Source organism: Macadamia integrifolia, chromosome 5, assembly GCF_013358625.1.
Source record: "Macadamia integrifolia cultivar HAES 741 chromosome 5, SCU_Mint_v3, whole genome shotgun sequence".
Classification (NCBI taxonomy): Eukaryota; Viridiplantae; Streptophyta; class Magnoliopsida; order Proteales; family Proteaceae; genus Macadamia; species Macadamia integrifolia.
The window spans coordinates 29312654-29336950 of NC_056561.1; the positions used below are offsets into that span (position 1 = coordinate 29312654).

Sequence of the window (24297 nt, forward strand, 5' to 3'; positions counted from 1 at the left end):
TCTAGGACCTCCCTTTGTATTTTTTTTTTCCAGCTTCTTTCGCTTTGAAGCAGCTTGGCTATCTCCTCATTCACAATTCATGGATGTCTTTTGTGCTAGTTGGCGCCCACACTTGGACTTTGTCCTTTATGCAGTAAAGACGCTATGCGATTTTAGGTGAGAAATAGGAATTACTCCATCTGAGACATCGACTCTGTTCACCCGATCTCATCCTTTCAAAAGGATCATTCCACCATCTATTGAGTTACGGAATAGTGTGCCCCTTGTTGGCCCTTTGTGGGTCCTATTTAGGCCCTTTATGAATCTCTTTTCATGAAGGCCGAATCTCTTGCCTACACCAATATGGATCTTTGAGTTAATGCAGACTGCAAAACTCATCAATTTTGAACCGTTCAACTCAACGTTTTTCACTGCCGTCAATGTCATGATCCATTCGATTTGGTCGGACGAGGGCAGCAACTGAAGACAGAGGGGAGTGCCAGACTGATTAGTGAATGGGTAATTAGTAGCAGATCTTTCAATAGGGAAGGGAGGAACTCTACCAAAAAAAAAAGAAGAAAAAAAGGGCAGTGAGGAAGAAATCAGAAAAGAAAGGCGGCAGCCGCGGCACCGTTGCTTCGAGGTTTACCCAAAAAAAAAAAAAAAGACCGTTGCTTCGAGGAAGCTTCGTAGCAATTTCCTATCAGACATCTCCGGTTTAATATTAAAAATAAAAAAACAATGACACCTCCGCTCTTGACGATACGGGAAATGACTCCGTTGCCTATTATTAATTTGACTTCTATCGATTTTGGTCCCCTTTGCCATTAGTGGGAACTGCGAAGAGGCCAATCATAAACACGAGACAAACATAACTCCTCTGTTTTTTTCCCTTTTCTGTTTGTCTATTTTGAATTTTATATAATTTCTAAAATTTCGGACGGATAATTTCCTGCCTTCCTTCGTCTGCCAGTGCAATGAATTCCGTCTGACCTTCACCCGTCTTCGACTTACCAGTCAAATTCATAGATTTTGTGCCGCTGGTGATTCTTCGTTTCTATCATTCCCATTGATTCTGGCGTATTATCTTTGGAGAGTGGAGGAAGTCCGGAATTTGAAGCCTCTCTATCGCCAGTTCTCTCAGCTGCGGTAGTGCGACAATTTCTTTTCTCCAGGTAACAACATGTTTCCTTCCTGTGTCATCTACCAACTTGTAAAGTTGCGCCGCATGGAGGGATACTTGGCTTGGATCTTCTTTTCTTTTTTGAAAATTTCCCCTTTCAGTTTTTCCCCCGAGTGGTTGTGGTTAATGTATTTGTATTTATACTAATTAGAGCCAGATCTGCTTCGGCATTTTACTTATCAGACCTGGTTATCGCTATTGCTTCTTAGTAAATTCTGATATTTTACTCGTTTTCCTTCTCTTTATCCTTGATCTGACTTTCCCCTTGACTTCGCATCTATTCTGTTAAATTCGTTCAGTTTTTCGTCCCCTCTCCCCCAATGAAAGAAGAAGGTTATTCCCTTTTTTTTTGCCCTTTCCACCAAGTGCTTTATCGGTTACTAGTGGATGAAAATCTTGTGTTTGGTTATTTGGACGGATGAAATTTGAATTGGATCTACTTGGGTAATTATGTGGATAATTGGAATACGTTTCTACAGTCATCGTTCTCTTAAAGAAGGTTTTATATTTTCCCCTCTTGTAGTTTGATCTCTTTTTATCTGGACCTTGTTGTTTAACTTATGCAGAAGCCATTTTCTCGCTCTTTGGTTGTCCATGCATCCATTAATGAAGTGTTCAATTTAGCTGCCTTTACCTACTGAAATTCGTGAATTTTGTGATTCTCTTCGCATTCTGCATTAAATTACATTTCACAACCATGCTTTCAACAACCACAACCGTAACCTTATCCCAATTAAATGGGGTCGGCTACATAGGTCCGATAGGGTCTAAAAAGTAATAGAAATAATAAAAAAGAAGTAGAAGAAGGTAAAAGAAGTCAAAGCAGTATATAAAGATAGCATCGCAGGAACATCCCTTACAAGGGGTCGGCTATGCGGGTCCTTGTCCTCTACATAACTCTATTTGCGGCCATACTACAATGGAGCCCTACCATTTGCATATCCTTCCTTACCACCTCATCAATAATAGTCATTTTGGGTCTACCTCTACCTCTTCTGGAACCATCTATATGAATTTGGTCGCTCTTCCTTACTGGGGCATCCATGGGTCACCATTGAACATGACCATACCACCTCAACCATGCTTTCAAGTTGGTTTTATTTGCCCTCGCTTCGTTCACTCCCACCCTTCCACTATGTTTGTTAGAGGAATGCCTCTTGGGTTTCAGTTTAGTAATTAAAATTGAAAATCTCTCTCTCTCTCTCTACACTATATATATATATATGACTTTTAATGATTTTCTAGTATGCGGAATACTTTTGTGTGTAGTCATCCTCTGCCGTTTAGGTCAAATAACACCCCATTAGTGTTTCAACCCGTTTACTGTAGTTGATAACCTCACACATATACAGTCAGCCGTGTCCACCTCAAATTTGAAAATGGAATTAGAGAGTTATTAATTATTTAGTCATCCTAGAAAGAACTTGTCTGCACATTGAGTTGCAGCTGAACCTGCACCTGCAAATTTATCTTTTTTCCTTTGAGATATTTATGACAGGAAGAATGCATATTAATACAATTCAGGTAACAGAAAAAAAGATAAAACGCATTTATTACATTGAATGAACAACTATTCACATCAATGTATTTTTCAGTCACATTTCTGTTTTACTGGCACCTCCCTCCTTTTTTGCATGCACAACAACATGGTGCCAATCTTTCCTGAACCGAACTGCGCAGATCTTGAACACAAGTCCTAGCTGGTTGCAGAGGTTTTGTTGTGTAATTTTGATTTGTGTCTTCCAATTTTACCTCTCATTTTTCTGCAATGGTGCATTGGCTGATAGATTAAATGGTGTTGTCTTGCAGATGGGATCCATAGAGGAGAAGACAGGCCTTGAACCTGAAGAGGAGATCCCATTTTGTTCATCACAATCCTCGAGAAAGATGCATGCCTTTGAAACATCTCATGGTTTACCAGATGTCTCTCACACTTGGAGTCCTAAGCGTATACATTATAAAGCTGCATTCAAGAGCATTAATGCCGTCTTGATCAAAGCCAAGATTAATATGTTGTTACCTTTTGGTCCCCTTGCAATTTTGCTTCACTATCTTACTGGAAAGCATGTGAGCTATACTCATCCCTACTGTTTATTTCTGCTCAAACTCTCAAACTACAAAAAACTGGATAAAGAAAACAGAAGTGGGAAACTATATTCGTTAACATCCATTGGGGGGGGGGGTTATATTCATTGATAGCCCTAATATGCTTAGGGGGAAATTCAGAATATTGACCTATGGCAATTTGTATGATTGTGTCAGAAGTGAAGTCTTCAGTTCTCATTTTGTTTAAAATATCACTTGGATATAGTTTCATTGGTGTATATAGCTCTTACTGCTGGTCCAGTCCTTACTAGTTAGTGTTTTATCTCAGGGATGGGTCTTCCTCTTCACCTTAGTGGGCATCACACCTTTAGCAGAGCGTTTGGGTTATGCAACAGAGTATGTGATGACTTTTGAGACTAAACTCTGGCATTTTATGTGTTTCTTGCTCATCTCTAAATTTTTTTCTTGCATTCGATGTTCGTATTCTGCAGGCAGCTTGCATTCTACACAGGACCTACAGGTAATTTTATTATTTATGACTCCACGATTGCTAAGTTATTTACCAGTGCTTCCATTCTTGTTCAGACTTCAATGTCTGTAACACTATTTGATGCAGAAATCTGGGTGGAGTAGTCCTGATTCAGCCATTTAGGAAATGGGATTGCAGGTCACAATGGTCAAAAGTGGAAATATTATATGGACTTTGAAGAATTTGATGTTTAAGCGAGGAATCAGATATGAGAGGTGAAGACTGTTGGGGAGTTCAAATAAGAAACTGTTGGAATATGTACTAGGGTGCCCCAGGGGCATTCTTGGGCTTTCCTTCTCTAACCGACTCTAATTAATAAGAGTCGGCTAGAGGGTTGGCAAACTTGTAATTTTTCTTCCTTTGTTTTGTGCACCTCTATTATAAATAAAGGTTTAAATGTCATCTCTGGTCAATCAAGCATTCCACCCTAGTTTTGCTGTTAACATGGTATCAGAGCCAAAAATTCTGATCTAGGTTTTTAGCCTCCTCATCTCTTCCCTTTCTATATCGCAAGCCTCCATTAAACCCATCCTCCACCTTCGTCTCTCCTTTTGTCTCCTAAATCCCTTGCAGGGCAGCACTAATGAGGTGATTCTTATGAATTTAGTTGCTGCCCTCCATCTTACCTCCATGGTATAAATCCTAAAACCCTGCAAGATAATAATTGGAGTACTTTCCTTGCCTTGCGGTTTTTGTTTCTTTCCTTCTTGGGGTTTGATTCTTCTTATTATTAAGATCAAATCTCCTCTTGGAGATCATGTACTGCACTTAGAAGAAGTATCCATCATTGCTTGTAGGATTGATGACCCAACCCATTTGCAATTTTCAGAAATTAGGGTTTTCTCACTCCATCGATTTTGGGGTACCCCCTTTTAGATCCAGTAATTTTTTGAGGAGCCTCTACTCACCTTAAAGAGGAGTTCGACCCTACCTGCGGCCGCATTTGCCAAGGTTTTGTGTGTGATATCTCCTTTGTCTCCAATTTTTGAAAACCCTAATTTTTGGATGTCATCAGTCACTTGTTAGAAGTAGATAATTTTGGAGGAATGATTCAATACTGCTATAGGGCATCTCGATCCAAGTTTGAGCACTTTTGACGGCTAGTTTTGAAGATTTTGGATTTCTCCCTACTATAGTCGATTTCTCCTTTTATCGTCATGTCTGATGTGACTATTATAACTTCAGGACCTGATGGGCAAGGTCGCAATGAGTACATACTCTTTGATGCTAGCTTTGTGAAAATGGAGGGAACTAATTACCTCATTTGGTCCGAATCTACCTACCTAACTATTGTTGGCCAAGGGCTTACTGGACACATCATTGGCACGTTTGCAAAATCCTTTGAAGAGGGTTCCCCTCAGGATCGATGGATCACCAATGACTCTCTGATAATGTCCTTTTTGTTCAAATCTATGCATCAGTCTATTACTAGATTTTTGTTGTTGGATACTATTGCTCAGATCTGGTCCATTGCCAAGGAAAACTATGGACAAGTAGGGAATTATGCTCATGTATATGATCTTTGTAAGGGAGTTCATACCATTACTCTGAAGGAACTCTCTATCTCTAAATATTATGCTGAACTTTGAAGTCTATGCTATGAGCTTGATCACTTTACAGACTATCAACCTACCAATGCTTTTGACATTGCTGCCTATCGCAAGCATGTGGAGAAAATCTGGGTGTATGATTTCTTGGCTGTTTGAATGTTGATCATGATCATATTCGTGTACAGGTCCTTAGCAGATCTCTCTACTCTAGAACAATATTTTGCTTTGGTTTATACGGAGGAGTGCTGTCGTACTATTATGCTCCATCCTCCCACTACTGAAGAATCAGCCCTACAGACTGGTTCTACTACTACTTCAGATGGGGCAGCTTGTATTGGTGATACCACCAAGGAAATTGTTAAGTATGAACATTGCAACAAACCATACCATACCACACCAAGGCCACATGTTGGAAACTCCATGGTAAATCGGCTGATTTTGAGGCAAAGCATGCTTGTGGTTGATACAAAACCAAAGCCAATAGGCTGAGTGTTGACACGCTATTTGCAACTACTATAGGCCTCTCCCAGGAGGAACTCCAGGCTTTCAGGAATATGCTAAAGTTCTCTACTTCATCAGCTCTTGCCAATTTAGCCACTCCAGGTTTTTTGTTTGGTGGTCACTATGCATCGGTAGTCTCCAGTCTCTGAATCATTGACTTTGATGCCATTGATCATATGACATGGTTCTTCTAGCTTGTTTCATTATTCTCCCACTTTAGGCAGAGATAAAGCTCGGGTAGTAGATGAATCCCTATCCACTTTCTCTAGAAAGGGTTCTATTCAGTGTTCTTCCTCTATTACTTTATCTTTAGTTTTACATATTCCTAATTTTACTACTAACGTACTATCCATTAATATCGTTATTAGGGATTTAAACTGCAAATTAACTTTTTTCCCTTTCCACTGCCTTTTTTAGGATCTGGTAATGGGGAAGATGATTGGATATGGTAAGGTGCAGGGTGGTTTCCACTTGCTTGATGGTGGTTGTCATTCCATAATTGCAGTCCCTTCTACACTTCATCAGCTTCACGCTGGTTCATTTAATCTACAACAATGGCGTTGTTGTTTAGGACACCCTCCACTTGGGACTTTTTTTTATTTCCATAGTTAGTTAAGCAATGTACTAGGGATGAATTTTTTTGTGAAGCTTGTACTCTGGCCAAACTGACTCGTTCCAGGTATTTTCCTTTAAATAAAAGAACTTCAATTTTCAATTTGGTTCATTTTGATGTGTGGGGTCCGTCTCGCCGAACATCTATTTCTAGTTAATGATGGTTTGTGACTTTCATTGATTGCCGCTCTAAAACTACTTGGGTGTACATGATGCAGCAGAAAAGTGAGGAATGCCGTTGTTTTCAACGGTTCCATAAGATGATTCAGACATAGTTCAATGCCACTTCGAAGATTCTCCATAGTGACAATGGCATAGATTATATGGAGGGTCAATCCCAACAGTTCCTTGCGAACCATGGGATACTTCTTCAGACAAGCTGTGTTAGTACCCAATTCAAAATGGGGTAGCTGAACGCAAGAACAAGCATTTACTGTATTTTGCTCGAGCCATGATGTTTTCTAGACAAGTTCCATCTCAGTACTAGAGTGATGCTACCCTCACTACTGCTTACTTGATCAATCACATGCACACTCATGTTCTAGATTCTTGGACTCCTATTGATGTTCTTTAAAGGGCTTCATCCTTTATGGTTCCTTTGTGGATTTTTGGGTGTGCATGTTATCTCGGGACCATCACTCTCCAGGGAAATTGGAACCTTGCAACATCAAATATATATTTCTGGGTTACTTTCCTACACAAAAGGATACAAATGTTACCATCCTCCTACTAGGCGTGCTATGGTAACCATGGATGTTGTGTTTTATGAATCTGTTGGCTATTACTTCTCGCCACCTCTTCAGGAGGAGTCTGGTATTGATAGTGAAGCTGTGACTTTGACTTTATTTGCTTCACCAATGTATCCACCAGTGTATCCATCATCCTTTGAAAGGATTTCTGTTCAGAAAGAGAGTGTGACAGAGACTACTATTCCAAATTTGGGAGAGATGACTCCAATTCAGAGATCCATTGGTGAATTTCAGAGGCAGATAGATGATCCAACCCTTAGGTCTATCATAGGGGCTACACTAAAAATAAAAAACTTTAGACGACCACCACCACTACAACACCTTTGCACATCCCATTGCCGGCCTTGGATCTAGAGCCTATTGAGCCTAACACTTCATCAAGTATAATTTCTTCTTATGACAAACCTATTGCTCTTAAGAAAGACACTAGGATTTGTACTCAATATGCCATATCCCCTGCTGTTTCTTATGATTTACTTTCTCCCTCCTATCATGATTTTGTGTCTTCTCTTTCTTCTATTTGTAATCCCCAGAATTGGTAGGAAGCTTTTGCAGATGAAAATCGGAAGGCAGTGATTGTGGAAGAAATGGATGCTCTGAAAAAGAATGCTACATGGGAACTTGTGGTTCTTCTTCTCGGGTAGAGACCAATTGGTTGTAAGTGGGTGTTTGTGGTTAAACAAAAAATAGATGGCTAGTGGACAGGTACAAAGCAAGGATTGTGGCTAATGGATTCACTTAGACATATGGGATTGACTACAAGGAGACGTTTGCTCCAGTTGCCAAACTGACCTCTGTGAGAGTATTGCTCTCATGTGCTGTAAATCTGGGATGAGATCTCTAACAACTTGATGTGAAGAATGTTTCCTCTATGGAGAGCTCGATGAGGAAGTTTATATGGATATTCTACCAAGATTCTCTAGTGATGGAACTCAAGGCAAGGTCTGCAGGTTGAAGCGTATTCTCTATTGGTTAAAATAGTCACCTATAGCGTGGTTTGGGAGATTTCACAAGGCAATGACTTCTATGGGGTATAAACAGAGCAATGTTGACCACACATTATTCAGAAGAAGGTCTGGTGAAAAGATCACTATGCTCATTGTCTATGTGGATGACATCGCGGTGATAGAAAATGATAGTGCTGAGATTGGTCGCGTCGGCTTTCTTGGCTATGAGTTTGAAATAAAGGATCTTGGAAAACTAAGGTATTTTCTTGGGATTGAAGTTGCTTGGTTTTCGAAAGGCATTTTTCTCTCCTAGAGGAAGTACATCCTCGATCTGTTGTCTGAGATTAGTTTATTGGATTGTCATCCTTCTGATACTCCTATGAAAGCTTAGTACCCTGCTAAAGGAAAATGAGGGTGAACCTGTTGACAAAGAGCATTAGCAACGGCTGGTAGGAAAACTGATCTATCTCTCCCGTACACGGCCTGATATTGTTGTAGCCGTGAGTTTGATGAGTTAGTTTGATATTGCGGTGGCTGTGAGTTTGGTGAGTTAGTTTATGTATGACCCTTATTCCTCTCATATGGAAGCAGTTTTCCGTATCTTGTGATACTTGAAGTTAGCTCCAAGAAAAGGAATCCTTTTATCCCCTCGTGATCACCTCAAAGGTGAGGCCTATAGGCCTATATAGATGCTGATTGGGCTGGATCCCCAGACAAAAAATCCATTTTAGGGTATTGTACTTTCGTGGGTGGAAACCTTGTCACTTGGCATAGTAAGAAGCAGAATGTGGTGGCTAAATCCAGTGCTAAAGTAGAGTTGCGTGCCATGGCACAAGGGATTTGTGAGTTTTTGTGGTTGTGCACCTCATTGGAAGATGTTGGTGTTCCTGTTCATCTCCGCATGATGCTCTACTGTGATAACAAGGCTGCTATCAGTGTTGCCCATAACCCAGTACAACATGATCGTACCAAGCACGTGGAGATTGACACAAACTTCATCAAAGAGAAGTTAGATGTAAGATTAATATGTGCTCCTTCAGTTAAGTCTAGTGATTAGTTAGCTGATGTGTTCACATAAGGATTAGGAGAAAAATTGTTTCATCTTTATTTAGTCAAGTTGGGTACGTGTGACATCCATGCTCCTACTTGAGGGGAAGCGTTGGAATATGTACTAGGGTGTCGTAGGGGCATTCCTGGGCTTTCCCCCTCTAACTGACTCTAATTTATGAGAGTGGCTAGAGGGGTTGGCAAACTTGAAATTTTGCTTCCTTTGTTTTGTGCACTTCTATTATAAATAAAGGCTCGACTGATCTCTCTGGTCATTCAAGCATTCTACCCTAGTTTTGCTGGTAACAAAAACTGATATGGGATTTTAAAATATGTAGTCAGAATTTAACTTATAACTAAACAAAAAATACAAGAAAAATAATGAGTTAAACAGGGCCAGAATGAAGAACAAAAAGGAGAAATTGGTGACATCAGAAATTACTGATTTGTGATTCCTATAACGCAGGTGATTGTACCTGATATTCAGACTAACTAATCTAAGAAAAATCTCAAATTTCTCTGACCTCCAGAGTGGTGCGATAGGACTGTTATGGAGAATTCGAGGAAACAGTACTCCAATATTCTGAACAGAACAGTGGGAAAATATTCTGAGAAACTTAGGTATTAAATTTCTAGACAATAATATATGTTTTTTAGCAGAAATAAGAGAAGTCAACTAAACAAAAACCAGTCCAGAAACAGGGCACCGCCCAGGAATGGTAAGATTTTTAGAACTGATCTGAAAATAGAAGTAGAACATGAAGAAGAGTAGATTAGCAGAAAGGAATGAGTGAAAATCAGGGGAGAGAAAGAGAGAGAACCTGTGGAACACAATCCAAGGAGCCTCTTTCTGAAATCAATGCAACATCCAGAACCACCTGTTTGAAAACTGAATTTTCCAAAGAAGGAGCCCTGTTTGCTTGATTGCACAATAGGAGGGCCCAGATCGGCAGAGTCTGCTTCACTCACATTCTTAGTAAGCATGCCCTGAGAAGAAGGAATACATGAGCTACAATCAAAATGCATTATCTCAAGGTTTGGGGAAGCGAACAGCGTTAGATGGGCCAGAGCAATGAACCTATTTTAAGTGGCACATTTTGTGTACCATTGAAGCCCATATATGTTTTATGGAAAAGGATTGATTTGACTTCCCTATTTAGCTACTCTAGGTTGAGGGAAGTTCCTTGTGGGGAGGCCTATATATGTTTTATGAACAAGGATTGATTTGACCCATTATGCTACTCTTGGTTGGGGGTAGGTCCTGGTGAGGAAGTTATAGATACCTTTCCATACTTCGTATCTGGAGACTTCACTTAATTTCCTCTGTAGTCTGGGAATCTCCATTCACTGGTTCCCCTAATATCCTCCCATTACCACATCATGGGGGTTTACAGGAGATTCTAGAGGTTCGCTTGGAAAGGCTGCTATGGTCAACCAAAATCCTCTATTCAATATTCCCGAAAACCATAAAATTGATGTGTACAATATTACTAATTTATAGACTGGTAAGGTAGATACTTGAGCCTAAAATTGGATTCCAAGACAATAAGTAGCAGTTAACACTAATAAGGGCTCTCAGCTCTCTTAACTCTAAACTTGACTTCCAAGACAAGAAATTATAAGTTAACCCTAATAGGGACTCTTCTCTAAGACCCCCAATTATGGGCTTATATTATTGGTCCAGTACATTGAGAAACCTGGAAACAAAAGGTACAACCTACTTTATAACTAACCCAAAGCTGATTTCTGGCTCAACTACCCATATTGATTCTTGAACAGGCCTAGAGCAGACCCAGCCTTAGATTTTGGTTGGAATTCTTCCTAGTCTTGGGCTTCCAAAGCCTAGCAAGTTTGTCCTTTCACTGGATAGCTATACTAATGAAATTATAATATATTTGTAGATAACATATGTTGGTACATCAATACAAAATAATCTGTCAGGCCTCTTATTGGATATGTTATCATTGCCCCACAGTGATGTCAAGTACTTTTATTCTTCCTTTTTTTCTTGGGGGGGGGGGGGGAAGGGACAAGGGGTTCCATGGTGGGGTTGAGGTTATCAGTTCCAAATGCACAAGTGGTTTTACTGCTCCTGATAAGCCTGTGTATTAGATTATTTGGTGTTTCTGTCTCTAAGAAAGTTCAACAGTCATGTGGGTCAGTTTTATCATTTTTTAAAATGTCAGGACTTATGTTTTTTTATGAATTGGGGCATTTATCGTGCTGCGAAACTGAGCTAGCTTACAACATGATGCTTGTTTTCCAATGTACATTTTGTTCATGATAATAATACAATTAACCATTGGGATTTGCAGTTGGAGGTCTTTTAAATGCTACTTTTGGCAATGCAACAGAAATGATAATTTCCATCTATGCTTTGAAGAATGGCATGATAAGAGTTGTTCAGCAGTCACTACTGGGCTCCATATTGTCAAATATGCTATTAGTTCTTGGGTGTGCCTTCTTCACTGGTGGGATTGTTCATTACAAGGAAGTGCAAGTCTTCAATAAGGTAGAAGATTAACCACCATCCAATGGGAACAGATCTGTTAATTTTGTAGTGGTAGTAAAACTAAAGTGGATTGTCTTGACAACAGGCAGCTGCCGTGGTGAACTCTGGATTACTGTTGATGGCTGTCATGGGTATAATGTTCCCTGCTGTACTTCACTTCACACACACAGAGGTTCACTTTGGAAAGTCAGAATTATCTCTTTCAAGATTTAGCAGTTGTATTATGTTGGTAGCGTATGCAAGCTACCTCTTTTTTCAGCTGAAGAGTCAACAGAATCTCTATAGTCCCATTGATGGAGTGAGTTCTCTGTATTATCATACGTTTTCCCTCTCCAGAAGATCTGCTGCCTGTCACTGTTATCTCTCAAGTAGGACCTTAAGTTGATGTTTGACATTACTACTCACTTCCATCTCCTGGGAAATGTTTCACATCTTATTTATGCATCTATTTCAATTTAGGCCTTATCAAATGGTTTGTTTCTGAAATCAACTCTCTAGGTGGCTCAAATATTTTGGGCCATCAAGATGCAGTCATGTGATATGGTTTGGTCCAATCTACACTTGATGTTGAATTAAGTTTTGATTGTTTTAGATTATATAATTAATGAGGAAATGTTTCCAGAACAGACCAGTTCTGATAAGCTTATTAGAACAGTTTTTGCCACATGGAAGATTGGATAAACCAAGAGAAACAAAGAGTAAGAGAGAGAGAAAGATAAAGAAAAGAGGAGAAATAGAGGCTACCAAACTGTTTGTGTGGGAGGCAGCCTGCTATTGTAAATTTTACCATCACAGGCTGCTCCTTACCTATTTATAGATACCTCTCTCTCTCTCTATATATATATATAGATATAGATATAGATATATAAGTCCAAATAAGAGAGTTAAGTTAGGGGACAGAAATACCCTTAACAACTTATTACAATAAGTAGAGATAAAAATAAAACAAATAGGGCAGAACACTAAGCCCGATAGGACAGAATTGCCCCTAGAGCTTTAACAACCTGTCTATCCAACTGTTACAATAGCCAAACCATCCTGCCACATGGCTCAAAATGGTTGGCAGTTCTGATAAGCTTGTAGTTGTTAGAATGGGCCATGAAAGAGAATTTTCTTAATGATAGAAAACGAAAATTTTTACACAAAATGGACCCCCCTATCTAAATGATTTGGCTTGAATTGTTGGATACATGAAATGCAGCCTGGTGTTCTACGCATTTGGCAGCATACGTATATCATTAGATATTGATCTTAGTTTTTTTTTTTTTGTTTTTTTTTGTTGTTGCTTTTGTAGTGGTTCCTAGATGTGTATTGACATTTATCCCATCTTTTCTTCAACTTTCATGCAAGATTCTACTGTTTCCATGGGCTTCCATAATTTTAATGGGATTTCCATTGACTGAATGGAGCTCCATGCAATGGTCTTAAACGTCTGTTGGGTCGTCAACCCAGAAAGATGGCTGAGAAGCAGGTCAGCGGTTCAACCATCCAGGTTGGAGTTGGATGAATCAACCTGTGATGCAATAAAAAATACAAAAATACTGATAATATAAGCATTTGTTTTGGAAAATTCAGAAAAAATAGGAAAAAAAAATCATGTAGCATAACCTGTAAAAAAAATAAAATTGCATGGCAGCAGTTTAAGTAGGGAAGTATAAATCTAAAAATCAAAGATCTAAATTCTGGCATACGGATCACTTGGTAGAGCATAAATGAAGAACCAAGCATATCGAAGTTTAGCACTGTAAATGATCCAAAGCCAAAAATAGTGAAAGTGAAACTATGAATAAAAAAGAAAAAGTAACATGGTGCCTAGCCATCCCTCTGTAACTCAAAACTCAAAATATATCATGGATTTCAGGGACTGAATTTGAGCAGCTTGAGCCAATCTTCTTTATTTGTAAGTATGTCCCATTGGCCCTTCTCTTGATATCTAGTTCTTCATCCATAGTTGGCACGGCGCCAAGGAGTTGGAGGACTATCTAAGCGCTTAGGCAAGAAGGTGCCTGCGGCGAGCAAGACGACCAAGTGTTATTATTTATTTTTCGTATTTTCTAATATTATTTAGTAAGCTACATATACTTTGTATTATAAAAAATCAACATTAACTCATTAAGCCACATCAAGTCATTATAAATCAACATTTAGCCACATCAAATCATAAAAAATCAACAACAAGTCAAATTAAGTCATAAAAATATTTAGAGAAATGCTCTTGTTCTATATTAAGTTTGACTCTTTTTTTTTACATGAGACTTTTTGTATTAGGTATAACATAAAACTAGCTTTCCAACAAGTCTAAGATTATTTAAATCTGAGTTGTAATGACAAAGTTATGTTCTGGTCAAACTTATTTTAAAGTGCGTGAATGTTGTTAAAATCACCTGAATGAAAATAATTTTATGGATATCAAAACAAAAGATTATTTTACCGGACTTTTGGTTTTTAGTAATGTTTTAACTTGATAAGATTTATAAAATTTTCATAATTGAGAAAAATCCCAACATTTAAAAGTTGAAAATCACCCCTATAGTCAAAATCCAGTTTTTGTTATTGGACTGGGGGGGTTGACTTTTTATCTTTTTGAAATTTGATTTTTAAACTTTTTTTATTGGATGCAAATAGGGGGTATTGTCTTATTTATGAATAATATCTTAAGTAAATAAATGATATTTATGAATAATAAAAAGCATTTACTTAAAATAAGGGTCAAAACACAAGGCGACATGCAATGCAATAAGGCGACTGAGCCTAGGCCCTACGCAAACCGCCTGGACGCCAAGTTGTCGCCTTGGCGACGCCTTGACAACTATGACTTCATTTGCTCGAAAAGAAGAGAATGGCTTTAACGGAAGTTAATATTGCAGAGAAGTTGAGAAGAGAAGCCAGGAAGTGAAAGGATTTGAAGAAAAAGTACCTGCTCATGGTTATTAGTGAAGTAGCTGCCCACAGCCAATCGATTATCGATGTGGAAGATGCCTTGTGGAATTCCTGAATCTGTTTCTCCTTCTCCCTCTCTTGTTATGGGTTTAGGGTTAGAGCAATGGGAGAGAAATAGAGACGAGACATGCTTCTATCCTAGTTTGGGAGTTGGGGCTCTGAATCTCAAAGTTTTAATATTTAATAAGTTATTTGAATATAAAGAAAAAAAAAAAAGCTAAATATACTCAACCTGAAAAATACCGGTATGAACATTGACTTGGCCGATTTAACAATTGTCTTGATGAGTGGTGGTCAACCACCAGGATCAATCTTGGTCTTTGAACACTGGTTTGACTATGTATTTTCATCTGAAGTTTATATCTTTACTAAACATCACTTCATCTAGAGATTGCTTGTACTGCTAAAACCAGCAGGACAAAATGAACATTTTAAATTTCTTGTCTAAAACAAGTATGAGAGACCTTTGTATGGATTTCACATATGTAGACTCGTAGTTGCAAGGCAATTAGGCAACCCAAGGCTTTTTTTTTTTTTTGGGGGGGGGGGGGGAGCCTAGGAGACAATGCATCCACGGTGTGCAATATGTGTAATATAGCAATGATAATTTTATATAATTATGCTTATGTGCAACACAAAGGCCATATCAATGCAATATAATATAATTATGCTAGTAATGACCTAATATGAGAAAATAAACATATAAAAAACAAACCATAGGATATAATGTAAGCATATTCATAAATAAACAAAGCAATAGACATAATCAATGTAAACTCGTGAAGTGTCAAATAATTGATATAATATGTAACATATCAGAAACTTAAACCAGCAATCACAATCAAAAGGAAAGAGAGAATTGAATAAGAAGAGACTGCCAAAGAGAACAACAGTTGATGGGTTTGGCAGTCTCCTTCCATCTTATGTATAGATAAATGACCAATTGTAAGAGCAAGGACTAGAAGCTTCCTCAGTCCTTGCAGTAGAAGAAGTTTCCTTAGTCCCTGTGGTAGAAGAAGTCAACTAGGAAAGATGGAAGTCTAACTAGGGAAGGGAAATAAATAAAATAAAACATAAGGACTACCATTAAGACTTACCTAACTACAAATAAACATTGTACCATAGGGGTTGACAATAATGCCACCATTGTACAAACCTTAACTTTGCCTCTCAAGCTGAAGCATATAAGTCACCTATTCCTAGCTTCGAACAATTTTTTCCAGATAACAGGACCAAATAAAGTGAAAATCAACTTCAATGTGTTTGGTCCTTTCATCGGGTTGCTGACAATGTAGATAGCAGCCTGATTATCGCATAACATCTTTATAGATTTAGTAATTGGAAAGCCCAACACTCGAAGTAGTGATTTTAACATCAACTCGGTTGCAGTATGAGTTATAGCCTATACTCAGCCTTAACATTGGATCTAGCCATAGTTGTTTGCTTCTTGTTTCTCCACGTGAAAACATTGCCGCCAATAAATATGCAATAACCTGTGGTAGTTTTATCACCATCAGCACCAGCCCTGTTTGCTTTAGAAAACCCTACCAAATCAATATTCTGATGGGGCCTGTAAATGAGTCCCTTTCCTGGGCCCCCCCTTCAGACATCTTAAGATATGACATGCTGCTTCGGAGTGAACCTTCTTAGGTGATTGCATAAACTGGCTGATGACACCAACACTAAAAGATATGCTAGGTCTTGTAATAGTTAGATAAATAAGTTTCCATACTAATCTCCTATACAGATGCTTGTCAGCAAAATCTTCGTCATCACTTTTCCCAAACTTCTGTTGTGGATTCATAGGAGTATCAGCTAGTTTTGAAGCATGTATATCAATCTTCGACATGTTGTTTAACACATTACCATTGTCAATGACTAATCCCTTTTTTACTTCGTAGTACTTCAATACCAATAAAATACCTAAGGGCACCCAAGTCTTTCATTTGAAAATGCTGATGTAGATAAGATTTCACCTATGCAATCCAAGATGCATGATCCCAGATATGATATGTCATTGATAGCGTCGAACAAATACAGAGTGATCAAAATAACATTTTGAAAATCTGTACCAAGTAATCGAATTGAATTTGGCCTGGGTCTAAGAAGGGTTAAGGATAACATTTCGGTGGGTATCCTCGAGCTCATTTGGAAGACTGCGTCCAAGCACAATAGCATCTGGCTCTCTTGGGTCTACTCCACTCTCCTCAAGAATGATTCTATTTGGACTGCCACTCTCACCCTTGATGCCTCTTGGATCTGGAGGAAAATCCCCGGTCTCAGATCAACTGCCCTTACCGCTATCTCCTCCATTGGGAATGGATCCTCCACATCCCTCTAGCTGGATCATTGACACCCCTTGGGTGTGCTCTTCTCTATTGTCAGTCCTCACACAGTTTACTCCTCGGGGATCCCCAGATCTTCCACGGTTGTCTCCATCATCTTAGATGGGATCTAGTCCCCTCCTCCTCCCCCCATTGCGGACATTTGGGTTGCCCTCCCCCTCCTTTCCCTCATCCTTCGGGATAGAGAGGATAAGATCTCTTGGACCCCTTCGTCTTCTGGCCTTTTCTCCTCTACCTCTGTGTGGAATCTCATCCGTCCTTCTGCCCCCTTGTGCCTTGGCGCAACATTATCTGATTCAAAGGTCATATCCCTCGCCACAACTTTATTGCTTGGCGTGCCATCTCCAACTGCCTCCTAACCTAATCCGTCCTCATCCGCTGCCACATTCCTGTTTCCCCATCTTGCTGCCTTTGCTGGAATGGCACCGAAGACATTAACTACCTCTTTTTCTCCTGCCCCTTCTCCTCTTCCATTTGGAAGAGTGTCCTCAGCCATTGTTGGCCTTCTAGAAGAATTATCCTCCCCTTCAGTAGAGAATGGATATGGGTTGAGATTACCTTTTCTGGTTCCACCATTTATGACACTGTTGGCAAGCTTGCTTTTTGTGCCACCATCAACCACTTTTGGCTAGAGTGTAATCTACGTAGATGGACGTCCAACTCTTGCTCCTATGACAATATTTGGACTGCCATTTGTTTTGACGTTACCTCCAAGCTTGCTTCTCTCAAGCATAGATCGATTAGGAACTCCCCAAGGAATATGTTTATTGTTGTTGCTTGAGGTCTTCCCCCTTCGATCTTATCTTCTCCCCACCCCCATGATGATTTGTATCCACCTTAGTCCTCCCCCTTCTTTTTGGTTCTCCTTTAGGGATGGTTGCTAATTGTCAACTTGCTCTTGCTTTGATCCCCCCTTTTGGTTCCCCCTTTTGGACTAGGCCTTGCGCTTCTCCCGCCCCTCTTTTTCCCTTGTATATTCTTTACCCTGTTTTAATGTATTTATTATTCATAAAAAAATAAAATTATTAGACCGAAAAACTTTACTCGAAGCATGTAAATGTATTTTTATTTCATTATATATATATTTTTTTAAATAGAAGGAAATTGTGAACGATCCATCTATAAATACACCCACCTCAACCGAGAATAATCTTCTACAAAAGCAAATAAAATAAGAAAAGCTAACCTATTTTTGATACGACATGGACCCCAAATATCAAAATGTACTAAAGAAAATTGTTGTGATTTAGGGAATAATGACTTGTGTCTCATAGACACCAGTCCATCTTATTTATAATAGTTGTAATTTGAGTATAAGTACAATAATGCTCCTATAGACAATTCTACCCTAGTACCACCCCCTCAAGTTGGTGCATGAATATCACATATGCCCAACTTGCACAAAATAAGGTGAAAACCCTTTTTTTTCACTAGAAGATTATCTTATTGAAAAAAATAGAAAGAAGAATACATCAAAATAAAAGACAAAGCTGAGACCACTAGGGCAACTAGCCAACTCCACCTTCGGCATGGCCATAACTAGAGAAAGCAAGTAGCACCCTAGTGGAATCTAAATCCATGCTTGTCCAACGCATCACTCTCCAGCTCATCGAGAATATAATTTGGAAAGTTCACCATTGTCTCTAAAACTCCAGTCTTCGTAGCCTTCTTCTCAAGGTAGTCTGCAATGGGGTTTGCTTCGCGGAAGCAGTGAAATATCTTCCAAGGTATTGACTCCAAAAAACGTAGAACAAATAACTATTTTTGGAGAATAAACCAAGGAATATGAATCATTGTGGATTGAGTAATGTGAAAACCCTTACTACGAAGACCTTTGTTTAGAGCATTTGCGGACTGATCTCCACTGCACAAAAGGAATGCGTATCAGCCCCTGCTCCAGCTTCTTCTTAATAAAGTGTCGGTCAATCTCTACCTACTTTGTGCGGTCATGCTGAATTGGATTATGAGTAATGCTAATAGCTGATTTTCTATCACAGCACAACATCATAGGCACGTGAGTAGGCACACCCAGATCATAAAGAAGACCCTGAAGCCAGAGTAGCTCACAAATACTATGCGCCATGGCTTGAAACTCAGCCTTTGCACTAGATCTATCCACCACTGCCTGCTTCTTGCTATGCTAAGTGACAAGATTGCCACTAATAAAGGTTATAGCCTAACGTGGACCGTTGGTCATTTGGTGAACCAGGTTAGTCTCCATCATTAAATGCCTCGACACACACATGATTATGAGGAGAGAACATAATGCCTTTCCTTGGAGTTGACTTTAAGTAACAAAGCATGCTTCTACCAAAGAAAAAAAAAGTGACAAAGACTGCGGAACATTGCCTCCATATGAGAAGAATAGGGATTATGCATGTACTGGCTAGCCAAACTAACAACGTAGGCTATGTCAAGTCTAGTATGGGACAAATAGATTAGTCGCCCGACTAGTCTTTGGTATAGACCTTTATCAACATGTTCACCATCGTTACTTTTGAGATGAGCATTGTCCTCAAGAGGAGTATCAACAGGCTTGCAACCTAATAACTTAATCTCAGAAAAAAGATCTAGAGTATACTTCCGTTGAGAGAGAAATATACTTATACTTGAACAAGCCACTTCAATGCCTAGGAAGTACTGCAACTTGCCCAGATCTCTAATCTTAGACTCCTTACCCAAGTAAGCCTTCAAGTTAGCTATTTCCGTAGGATCACTTCCAGTGACAACAATGTTGTCAACAAATATAATGAGTATAGTAACATAATCGCCAACTCACTTGATAAACAAAGTATGATCAATATTACTTTTCTTATATCCCATTGAGGCATTGACACCATAGCCCTATGAAACCGGCCAAACCATGCTCTGAGGGTGTAATGCCCTGGCCCTATTAACCTTGCACAATATTATCCTCTTTGGCCCATGAGCCTCGAGGCTTTAAAACGCGTTGTGCCATGTTAAGGAGGCTAGAGGTTATTAACTAGTCCAATAATCTTTCCCTAAACAATGTGGGATTAAAGTTTGCACACTCTCACTGATCTCCCAAACCCCCTGGTATTTGCCATATTCTTGGTGGGAACACCTCACTGATCTCCCAGGCGGGTTTGGTACTTGTCGTATTCTTGGGTGTCACAATCTTTCCCCCTTTCGGCACAACGTTCCCTCTATGGCCCCACACACTGTCGGGGTTTGCTCTGATGCCATTTGTAACGCTCGGTCCCATTAACCTTGCATAGTATTGCCCTCTTTGGCCTATGGGTTTCAAGGCTTTAAAACGCATTGTCCCATGTTAAGGAGGCTAAAGGTTATTAACTAGTTGAGTAATCTCTCCCTAAGCGATGTGGGACAAAAGTTTGCACACCCTCATCGGTCTCCCAAACACCCTGGTACTTGTCGTAGGAGTCACTTGTAACGCCCCGGTCCCATTAATCTTGCATAATATTTTCCTATTTGTCCCGTGGGCCTCAAGGCTTTAAAACGTGTTGTGCCATGTTAAGGAGGCTAGAGGTTATTAACTAGCCCAGTAATCTCTCCCTAGGCGATGTGAGACTAAAGTTTTCACTCTCACTGATCTCTTAAACCCCTGGTACTTGCCGTATTCTTGGTGGGGACACCTCACCAATCTCTTAGGCGGGTCTGGTATTTACCGTATTCTTGGGTGTCACAATCTTCCCCCCTTTTGGCACAATGTCCCTGCTGTGGCCTCCACACACTGTCGGGGTCTACTTTGATACCATTTGTCATGCCCTGGCCCCATTAACCTTACACAATATCTCTTTGGCCCATGGGCCTCAAGACTTTAAAGAGCATTGTGCCATATTAAGGAGACTAGATGTTATTAACTAGCTCAGTAATCTCTCCCTAGGCGATGTGGGACTAAAGTTTGCACACCCTCACCAATTTCCCAAACACTCTTGTACTTGTCGTATTCTTGGTGGGGACACCTTGTCAATCTCCCAGGCGGGTCTGGTACTTACTGTATCTTGGGTGTCACAGGGGGATTGCTTCAGCCCATACAATGCACGCTTTAGTTTGTATACTTTCCCTTGAATTTTTTTGCCTAAAAAACCTGGAGGAGTGTCCATATATACTTCCTCCTCAAGCTCACCATGGAGGAAGGCTTTTTTTACATCAATTTGTTGCAACACTCATCTTAAGTTACCGGCACAAGAAGTAAGGACTCGAATGGTAATCATTTAGGTAACATGGGCAAGAGTCTCCTGATAATCGATGCTACAGATCTGATTAAATTCTCAGGCAACCAAATTGGCCTTGTACCTGTCCATATTTCCATCAACCTTCTGTTTGATTGTAAACACCCATTTACACCCCACATGCTTCTTATGTTGTGGAAGAGATACTAAATCCTACGTGTCATTCTTCCCAAATGCCCTCATTTCCTTGTTTATAGCATCTTTCCATTGTGGATCTACAAAAGCCTCCTGCCAATTCTGACGAATAGAAACATAGGACAAAGAAGATAATAAGCCACAATAGGAGGGCGATAAAGAATTATATGACACTAGCAGGGAAGAGATTACCTGAGAGTATTGGACTCTAGATCAGAGGTAGGTGATTGGCTAGGCACAATGGTAGTGGTAGTGGTAGTGGTATTGGTGGTGGTTCCAATTTGTTGTTGCTGTCGCTGAGAGTACAACTGCACTCGTTTGGATTTCGGCTCCCCTAGAATAGAAGTCTCAACTAAAGTATTTTTCCTCCCCTTGTCAACCAAACTCACCTCCTTCTCTTTCAGGAATGCTGGACACGATCAATAGAAACAACCAAAGGCACATCTTCTCATAGAGTAGACTCCTGTAAGGAGGTGGTGACCTTGGATGATAGGCCTCTGTCTCATGAAATACAACATCCATCATGACCAACAGATTGACGAGGAGGAGGGTGATAACACTTGTACCCTTTTTTGTGTGGCAGAGTACCCAATAAAAATACACGTAAGACCCCGAAGATCTAGCTTCCATGATAGTGGTGATTATGAGCAAAACGTACACAGCCAAATACTTTGGGAGGAACCACAAAAGGGTAGGATCTTGTACGTACCTCAATAGGACAGTGGGACTCCAAGATCCTAGATGGCATCCTGTTGATAAAATATGCAGCAGTAAGAACCCCTCTTCCAGTATTGGGCTGGTACATGCATCTCAAATATTAGAGACTTGGCAACCTCTTAACAAATGTCTATTCTTGTGTTTGGCCACTCCATTCTGTGCTGGAATATCAGCACAGCTGGTTTGATGGACAATCCCATGATCAACAACATAGGACTGAAAAACACCATCCACATACTCCTTACTATTGTCAGTGCGCAATATCTTGATCCGACCATCATACTGATTCTGAACCAAGCGGTTGAAACAGCTGAAAACAGTGAAAAGCCTTACTTTTATGGCGCAATAAATATATCCAAGTAAGCCAAGTATGTTAGTCAATGAATGTAACAAACCACTGATATCCAGACTCAAACACAATGGGCCGAGCCACACACATCAGAATCTATCAAGTGAAAAGGAACTGAACTTTTAGTATCTAAATTGGAATTAACACTTCCAAGTTTTCTTGGCAAAAACATAGCATCACAAAAAAACTGATTCGGATTGCACCGTTTAAATAAATCTGGAAAAACTCTATCAAAAGCCCCCAATGGGGGTGTCCCAAACGCCAATGCCACTGATATAACTTCGACAAAGCAAAAGACGAGTCTGTGTGATGAGCTTGAGTAGAAGCAACTGCAGAGGAAGCACCATCAAGCAAGTGGTGGCCACCACATACTTCATCACCACCAATTGTTGTCCCTATCACCAGGCCCTGAAAATTACAATGGGAAGGAAAGAAGGTTACTTTACAGTTTAGGTCCCTAGTGATACTACTAATAGATAAAAGGTTAGTAGCAAAGTTGGTAACATACAACATAGAAGACAAGGATAATACAAGAGAACACTGGATAGAACCCTTCCCTGAAACAAAGGGGAGGGAACCATCAGAAACCCAGACTTTATCCTTACCTGAAGACAGAGTATGCGTAGAAAAATGGGCAGGTGATCCAGTCATTTGATCTGTTGCACCCGAGTTAAGGATCCAGGGAATGGATGCAACATAAGCAAAATGACCACCGAAAGAAATACCTAAGTTGGAAGAATGGGAACAGAAGCAATTGGCATAGAGGCGACAGTAACAACAGAAGATAAGGGTTGTAACTTGGTCATCATACAACGTAGGAGGGATAGCTCATCCTATGAGAGAGAAACACCAATGGGGGCAGCAGCATCAATAGTATCAAAAGTATTAGAGTGATTGGCCTGGGACTGATTTGAATGACCACGACCACGACCACGACCACGACCACGACCTGGACCTGAGAATTGGCAGGCCTCCCATTAAGTTTCTAGCAAAATTCTCTAGTGTGCTGCTCCTTACCACAATAATCACACTTCACAGGTTCCTCGTCAGTGGAAGATCGATCAACAGACCATGTTAGGCTGAGATCTGGTACCTTGACCAGAATATAAGACTGACCACTCCTGCATGACATGCTGTAGCATGGCAGTACGATGGCTATCTTCTGACTGCACCTTAGAGTAGGTCTATTCTATTGATGGGTAGGGGTCACAATTAAGGGCATGTGCCTATGTTTGATCAAACTCCACATTCAGACCAGCCAGGTCCAGGAAATTATACATTTGGAGCTTTTCTTCATGCTTCTTGAAAGCAGTTGCATCATTAGAACAAATAGCTTGAAAGTCATCATAAAAATCCAGCTCCTGCCACATACCTCGCGACTCAAAATAATATTGGGAGTGAACTTTTTCTTCTTTGTCTCATGATTCTTCTTCCTTAACTCATAGACCTGTGCATCGTTCCCTACCTGGGAATAAGTGTCCTTAGTCGCTTTCCAGATCTTGGCAGTTGTATCCATCAAAAGATAACCCCGAGCGGTGAGCAATATTAGGGTTCATTGAATTCAATTGGAAGGACATAACCAGGGAGTTGTCAGAGCTCCATTTTCTTTGAACGGAACCCACAGCTGTAGGCCTTTCAATTTCACATGTGAGATACCTGGAATAACCACGAGAATCGATTGACAAAAAGAAAGATTTAGACCACATCAAGTAATTGCTCCCATCCAACTTGATGGAGCTAACAGGGAACAAAGGATAGTCACCATGAGCACCACGACTCACTCCGTCCAAAATAGTTGATGCAGTAGTATCATCTGAAATTGCCATGACTACTGATCTAACAAAGAATCTACGAACCAATCAAGAAATTTCCAGATCTGAAGAACTTCTGTTCATCTGTTCAAGGCATAGGATCAAACCAAACAATGAAGACCCCTGGT

General features: G+C 39.9%; 1 protein-coding gene across 3 annotated transcripts in view; it reads left to right on the top strand.

Annotated features, from left to right (window-relative positions):
• Positions 1 to 249: 249 nt before the first annotated feature.
• The window catches only part of LOC122079521 (vacuolar cation/proton exchanger 3-like), a 59755-nt gene continuing 35707 nt past the window's right edge, over positions 250 to 24297 (top strand). Inside the window, exons 1-7 of one of the 3 annotated variants that reach the window (XM_042646053.1) lie at positions 250 to 1154; positions 2843 to 2874; positions 2972 to 3229; positions 3537 to 3604; positions 3700 to 3728; positions 11459 to 11655; positions 11741 to 11953. In XM_042646053.1, coding sequence (XP_042501987.1) covers positions 2972 to 3229; positions 3537 to 3604; positions 3700 to 3728; positions 11459 to 11655; positions 11741 to 11953 — 765 coding nt within the window. In that variant the 5' untranslated portion in view covers positions 250 to 1154; positions 2843 to 2874. The remainder of the gene's footprint in view (positions 1155 to 2842; positions 2875 to 2971; positions 3230 to 3536; positions 3605 to 3699; positions 3729 to 11458; positions 11656 to 11740; positions 11954 to 24297) is intronic. The other 2 variants (XM_042646054.1, XM_042646052.1) reach the window with 2 other exon arrangements.